This window comes from Triticum dicoccoides, chromosome 7B (assembly GCF_002162155.2).
Source record: "Triticum dicoccoides isolate Atlit2015 ecotype Zavitan chromosome 7B, WEW_v2.0, whole genome shotgun sequence".
Lineage (NCBI taxonomy): Eukaryota > Viridiplantae > Streptophyta > Magnoliopsida > Poales > Poaceae > Triticum > Triticum dicoccoides.
In genome coordinates this window covers 389,331,915-389,339,102 of record NC_041393.1, presented here as the reverse complement: position 1 = coordinate 389,339,102, position 7,188 = coordinate 389,331,915, and the positions used below count along the sequence as shown (strand labels likewise).

General features: G+C 45.7%; 1 protein-coding gene across 1 annotated transcript; it reads right to left on the bottom strand.

The window, feature by feature from the left end:
* Positions 1–4,587: 4,587 nt before the first annotated feature.
* Positions 4,588–6,937, bottom strand: LOC119335694 (F-box protein At4g22280-like). The gene is made up of 4 exons (XM_037607792.1): positions 6,824–6,937; positions 5,645–6,520; positions 5,402–5,566; positions 4,588–5,327 (listed from the first exon to the last, which is right to left on the bottom strand). Exons 2-4 carry the CDS (start codon positions 6,476–6,478, stop codon positions 5,118–5,120), a joined length of 1,209 nt encoding a protein of 402 aa, XP_037463689.1. The 5' UTR covers positions 6,479–6,520; positions 6,824–6,937; the 3' UTR covers positions 4,588–5,117.
* Between the last annotated feature and the right edge of the window lie 251 nt (positions 6,938–7,188).

Below are 7,188 nucleotides of genomic sequence, written 5' to 3'. Positions count from 1 at the left end.
TATCTTGTGCTATTCCCTTTATTTCGTGATACTTTACAAAATCTGAGGTGAGATGTATCGGGTCCTCTTGAGTCATTCACATGGTCACTATACCGGTCTCCTCGTTACTGGTTTTGTTCTTCTTTCTTGTTGACATGTTCTGGCATCCCAATCACCTGTGTCTGGCGAGATGATGATGAATGCCCTCACACCGTGAGGGCCCTAATAATATCTATCCATCGTCGAAGGAGCAAATTACACTCTCGAGCTATCTAGTCCCTTGTCAAACTTTCTAATGAACATGTAAGTTGTCGTTATGATCACTGTGCTATAGATGACGTTTGAGCAACCCAGGGTCCATCATACAGTAAGAAGTTACTACGATACTCTCATGGTCTAAGGAACTAAATCACACATTAACACTCTGTGTTATAACAATTGATATTAGATGATATTATCTCTAAGTATAACAAACAAGTTTGGGTTGATTCAATATGATCGTTCTTCTAATGTTATATTGTCAATGTTGTTTTAGGGCTATCGTTACATTTAACGATATCCTATGATTCAAAAAACATGATCACCAACAACACTTGAGCCAGTCTTAGAGGCAAGACTAGGAACCTAATTTTACTGTTTATCATTTCATATGTGCATATGAGTTTTTTCGCTAAATCGCATATTCCAGGATCATAGCAGTTATATCATAGAATATAAACTCTTAATTACGAATATGGAAATATAATAATACAATATTATTGCCTCTAGGACATATTTTCAACACTGAAAGGGTGATGTGATATTTAAATATCCAATACACAAGTTTGATGTGCCACTTACTTCACAAACAAGATAATCCGGGACAAAGGTTCTGCACTTAGAGTGAGAGACCCCGACAAAGGTTCTGCACTACCCCCCCCCCCCGGGGGGGGGGGGGTAAGGCAATGTGAGGGAATATTTTGAAAACACGGGCTCAATCTTTTGACGAGCCATTGTCGGGAGGCAACTCCCTTCGAGGGTAATCCTGGTCTTGACATTGTCGATGGTGTTAGAGGACGCCTCCTCAAGTGTGACGTTTTTGTTAGTGAGTGTCTTTACAAAGATCTGCATCTTGATGTTTTGTCGACAAAGATCTGTATATCACCACTTCTCCAGGAGGAAAGTGAGGTATGAGGCCAACTCCACCACGCGACCCCATCCTGTCCGGGCCCGTCCGTTTGGGGTAAAACGGACAAACCGGGTGGCCCGGCGCGCGGGAGCAAACTGACTTTTGTCTGTTTTGTGTCCACTTTCGACCCATCCGCGGCCCAAGTTTGCGCCGCTTTTGGGGTGAAATGGACACCACGTGGACGCGCTGGCCGTCTGCGCGTGTCCTCCCCTGGCCCGCCCGTCGGTGGCACAGGACGGGCCTTTTTCTATCCGCCCCCTCCCTCCCTCCGGCCGCACCCCACTCCACTCTTTTCCACTCTTCCCCACTCTTCCCCTCGTCGCCACCGCCGCCGCCGCTCCCATTGCAGCCGTGCAACTCGGACGCGCGCTCGCCCAGCCCCTTCCCCTCGTCGCCGCCGAGCTACCCAACCACGACCACCTGGTTTGCGCACCCGCCGGCCGGATTTGGGGCGGACCCGGTCGGTCTTGAGCTCGCCCGGCTGTGGGAGGCCGGGCCGCGCCATGGACTGGTCGGGCACCTCGCCGGAAGGCCCTGGCAGGGCCACAAGGCCACATGCAGGCAGTGGCTCGTCCTCTAGCCGCTCGGATCTGCACCGTCGGTGGTCCGCCGGCAGATACACGAATGGCGGCCGGCCGGGCTCGGTGCTTGCCCAAAAGCTCGTCGGTGCACCGTTGCCCCTCATCAAGTGCGACCACTGCCCAAGGATGGTCGTGCGCCGCGTGTCTACAACGCCGGAGCATCCCGGATGGGTGTTCATCAAGTGCTTAAACGATGGGGTATGTGCTCTTTTTAGCTTCGATTTGTGCTCTCGGATTAGACTAGTTGTGCTAACTTTAAGTTTTATTGTGTAGAATGGATGCAAGTTTTGGTATTGGGAAGAAGAGTACATCGATATATTGATAGAGCGAAATCTAGTACATGTTCGTGCACTTTTAGCTAGCCTAGAGGCTGTAGATGAGACAAGTGCATTTGTTGCTAAATTAGAGGTTAGGCACGATACTACGTGTGAGGAAGCAACGTCGACTTCTGGCTTGAAGAAGAAAGGAGGATGCAACGTCAAGCCTCCTCCACAGATCAACAATGAGTGCATCGAGAAGGCCCTAACCCAACTCAAGGGAGCAGTTATGGAAGTTGGGTATCTTCTCAAATGTATTCTTGTGGTTCTTGTTTTCTTTGGCCTTGCTTTACTAGTCCAAATGTGATGATGTATTGTCATGTATCAAAAATGAATGATGAAAAAAAGTTTAAAGACTTGCAAAGAAAAGTGCACGCGGACAAGATGCGGCCGGGATGCGTCCGCGCACTGGGCGCACGGCCACCGCATCCCAGAAACTGCCCGGACACGACCTCATTGCCCCTACCCAAACAGACAGAATCCAGACAAAACGGACGTCCGTTTGAGGTCGCGCGGTGGAGTTGGCCTGACTCCTTCTGGATGTTGTAGTCAACAAGGGTGCTTCCATCCTTAAGCTACTTGCAAGCAGAGAGGTGACAACTTTCCCTATTAAGAGAGCTTATCTCCACCTTGGATCTTGATGAACATCTGCATGCCACCTCAAAAGGGGCAAGTGTGTGTGCCTTGCCGGGGAGTGGCTGACATCACCCCGCCAAGCAGTGGCGGAGCCAGAACTTTTCTGGAGCCTGGGCAAGCTTGAGCCTAGGTGTCTAATGTCGAAATCAAAATCTGATGTTTTGATAGATAGAACATATAAAATAGCCCAAACTTCTGAAACACAAATCCACATAACGAAAAAAGAAATGAAAAATAAAGTCATACAAATATGTAACATATTGATATTCAGTTTTAAAGTGGACTAATATGTAACATATCGATATTCAGTTTCATAGACCAACATAAATTTGAGACTTGACAATAAAAGTCATAGAACAAGGCCATGCATGGAACCAAAAAGTCACCTCGTTCCAAGCAAAAGTATAGCCATCCAAATGTCCTAAAAAATACTACAAGATAAAAAAACAGATTCGGAGTTCACATAAATCGATTGTTGCAATTTGTGGATATATTCAAAATATAGAGTTTGTGGGAATAAATGGAACATATATAGAATAGTGTGTTCAAGAAAATCACGAGGCGGATGTAATTTGTGATACTCCGTTGCGATAAATGTTCAAATAATATTCTTATTAGTATGATCTAACTTGAATAAATTTCAACTGTCCGACCTTAAAATCTAAGCCCTAAGTCTATCCATCCCTAGATGTGGATAGGCACATCACTTAGCAATCTTACCTAACCTGATTATGACGAGTAGCAAGGTTGGAAGCCGTTCCTGCCTTCCCCGGGATAGATCCGCTCATCCCGCCACCGGCCGCGCGCCGACAAGGCCAGCCTCCGGCTGCCGCTGCTAGGCTATTTCCGCGCAATAGGCAGCTGAACAGTGAAGTGGGAGGCGAGCGATCAGCAAACAGGAAAGGCGATTAACCCACAGCCGAACGTGCGTGCATTTCTCGCTTGCTAGGCCTAGCTCTTACAAAGCCCATTACCAAATGAAGCTGGCTGCCCGGGAAATCACGGTGCATACGTCAATTTTTCCAGCTGTTGCAGGACATAATATAACGTACGTATAGGCATCGAGCCCGGGCAAGTGCCCAGGGTGGCTGGGCGCTGGCTCCGCCCCTGCCGCCAAGCAAGGTTGTCGAGGCTCACTTGGCGGGTCCATGAGACCATGGTCTTCACGGGGCCAACACACAATAGTCGTAGTTTAGTCAACTTTTATCACAAGTCTAGTGACTAATTGGGCCACCACAAGAATCTATGCGTGTCACACTTGTAGCAGAAAAGTGTGATAAGTGTGGAAATGAACAGAAGGAAGATATGCAATGCTCCCATTCTCCCACATTTTAAAAATAAAATTTAATGTTTCAACATTTACTGGATTTTTTATGTGGATGTTCACAGGACAAGTGTATTCACGCTGAATTTGCCTTATTGTTTCCCTATCTGTATTTGGATTTGGATTTGCATGTTTTAAGGGTTGTCGACACATGTCTTATGGACATCTAAGAAATTGAATTTTTTTGAAACATGATAATTTGATTTTTCAAATGTAGGAGAATGGGAGCATGTGATATTCTCACAAGTCAGAACGAACCGAACATGGTTGAAATGATTCCAATTCCCACCCTTCACACCACATTACCACCCTTCATGCAACTTTATTAATGTTGGATCTACATAATGGCTACATTATAGCTCATATTCCAAGAAACACAATTTGAGAAAATAAACATCCATGATAGTAGATTATGGAAGCATGCAAAATTCCATCCTCGGGCGGTTAGAAGCTTTTTCAATCTGTTGTTCAATAGGCGTATCAGTAGGCTATTCACAACAGACTTATAAAAAAGGTTGTTCACAAACTAGATAAATCATCGAACCAAATGAAGGTGAACAAAACAACATTCAACAAATCAAACGAATGAAATTCTGGCAATGCGCTTAAGCAACTAATACTAAGAGCCAGAACAAGTTGGTCCTAAAACACAGACCTCTCACATGCTACCTACTAGAAAATAAACTGACTTTTCTGACATTCACAAGATTCAAATACCTCGTCAGGAATCGATGTGTAGATGTCTACATGATAACCGAGTTACGATAAACACATACCAACCAATTACCATAACAGTTATGGGATATTCCGTAAATGTCAAAGATAAATTTTTGGGAGTCGTTAATTAAAGAATAACAGCAAGCACAAACATGTGGGCATGTGGCAGTTAAACAAAACAAGCCACAAACGGAGCAGAAGTCCTGCAGGAATCAGAAACACTTTTAGTCCATAGTCTGATGACCACCGCCATGAAAATCCAGTGTCAGCTACAACAAGTGGAAATGGTGTTATTGGTCCAACTGTAAAAGCATACAAAAAAAACAATATATTACTGGCATAGTTGCTAGTTGGGCTGTAGAAAACTTACAGTACATGCTGACCCCTATAAATAGCTAATGGCTCGTGATATTAATTTCTGTCGGAGAGTTAATGTTCTCATACAAGATCCTCACAATGACGTGGATTCTCTTATCACCTAGTGGGCAGTTGATTTCGATTTTCTTAAGATTCTCACAATTGAATGGTCTTTGTGTTTCACTGCAGGTTGGATCTCCTACTACGACAGCATGTTGCTCAGGGTGATCACACTGAGAAGCACCAACCTGACAAGAAAAACTTGTGCATTAGCTTCATCTGCAAAAAAACAATGGTCTACATCGGAAAACGGAGAACTCACATCTGTAAGATGCAGGATAAGTTTCTGTATTTTAGGCGATCGTTGAAGCAAGTGAAGTAACGAACTGCAGCCAGAGCCCAAGCACCATTCACCAAGCGATAGAGTTGTCAGGCTGTTGAATGTAGCACACCTTAGCACATCCCTTTCCAATACCTTTATTGCCACCTGCCAAAACACCCAAAATGTAAAATATGCCTAAACTGAAAATATCAGTCAATGTAAAATCCAGCGCAGGAAGCATACGTTGTGACGGACAGTTAGAGACAGTGACCTCAAGCTGGTGACGTTTGAAAGAGCACTGAGAACATTGCAGTCGACTTGAGAACTTGCGAAAGAGGATTCATCAATGCAAACTGAGGCAGTTTCCAACGATGACACATCCACGAAATACAGATTTCTATCAGGAACCTCCTTTATGTCTAAGGAAACTAACTTTGGCATATCTATTACCATATCTTCAAAGCCCAAGCAAGATATTGAACGATCATCAGTAGTGGTAACAGTCAATCTCTGAAGTTTGGTAGAGGAAAACTTGATGATGTTAACGAAACAGCATATCAGCTCTAACTCTTCCAACTTAGGGCATCCAGAAAACAGCTTCTCGACAAACCAGTCATCAACGTCAAAATTGCGTAGGTGTAACCTCTTGAGATACGACGAGGTGAAGGCATTTCCAATGGTAAGAATTTCTCCATGGTGGACTATACCTAAAACCTGGACGTTGCTCCTAAGGGCATGGCAGACCCACGGACGGATTTGACAATAATCATCTATAGAATCGGGATAAAATATGCCAAAGTTGATGCGGAGCCAGAACGTGTGGAGCGCTGTGTACCCGCGGTCCAAAAGCAAATTGTCAAGAAACTTCTTGAGCTGCCTCAAGGTGCTGAACTGGTCCGAGTCGATGCTGAGGCACCTTGCAGATACCCAGACATTTCGCCACCGCCTTGAGAGCAAGCATGTCTGAACAATCTCCCACGGCGTCAGGAAGGACATGACGTGGTGGAGCAGGTCGTCAGGGAGGGCGCTGATCCTGTCACCGGTGCTGCCATGCCTCTCGCTCTTGGACCTGAACATCCCTATCTTTGGAAGTCGGTCGAGCAGGTGGTGTGTGAGGGCCTGCAGCCAAAAATACAGCAACCTACATACAGTAAAGTACTACTCCATTCGTGTTGGCTAGACAAGAAATGCGATGGAAGCATCCAACAAATTTGGTCACGAACTTAGGGCAAATACTGACAAGAGACAACTGTGTTCCGCAATGGCATAAACCTTTAATAGAATTTGTGAAAACCTTATCAGAAGACGAGGCGAAAGAAAATTGTGCCCCGCGATACAATGGACTGGATGAAGTAGATAACCCCATCACCAGAGCAGGATGTTGGATCCAGTAGCGGGAAGCGGGGTATGAGCAGAGAGTACCTCTGGTTGAACGAACCCGGATGGCGGGGGCTCAAGACGCCTCGGCCGCCGGCGATTTGGCGCTCGCTCGCTCGCTGCTGCTGCCGCCGCCGCCTGCTGAGAGGAGCACACGCACCCCGTTTGGGCTTTGTCCACTCCGGTGAAGACCGGTTGGGCTTTTGGCCCTACTCTTTTTTTTTTTGAGAAAAGGCTTTTGGCCCTACTTGCCAGTCCATTCATTGGCTAGGCCTCCTACTAACATTTTTTTTTGCGAAAGAATTCTTTCATTACTCAAGTATCAGAGATTACAATTCGTCCCACAAGTGCCAAAACATCTTCCGGACCAGAGCCTAGCCAAACCATAGTTCGGCGTTGCAACCTACCAA

Coding starts and splice junctions, on each gene's coding strand:
- LOC119335694 (XM_037607792.1), bottom strand. CDS start 6,478: ATGTTCAGGTCCAAGAGCGAGAGGCATGGCAGCACCGGTGACAGGATC. Junction 5,567..5,644: donor CTCTAACTGTCCGTCACAAC/GTATGCTTCCTG, acceptor GTGTTTTGGCAG/GTGGCAATAAAGGTATTGGA. Junction 5,328..5,401: donor TTATCCTGCATCTTACAGAT/GTGAGTTCTCCG, acceptor TTTTCTTGTCAG/GTTGGTGCTTCTCAGTGTGA.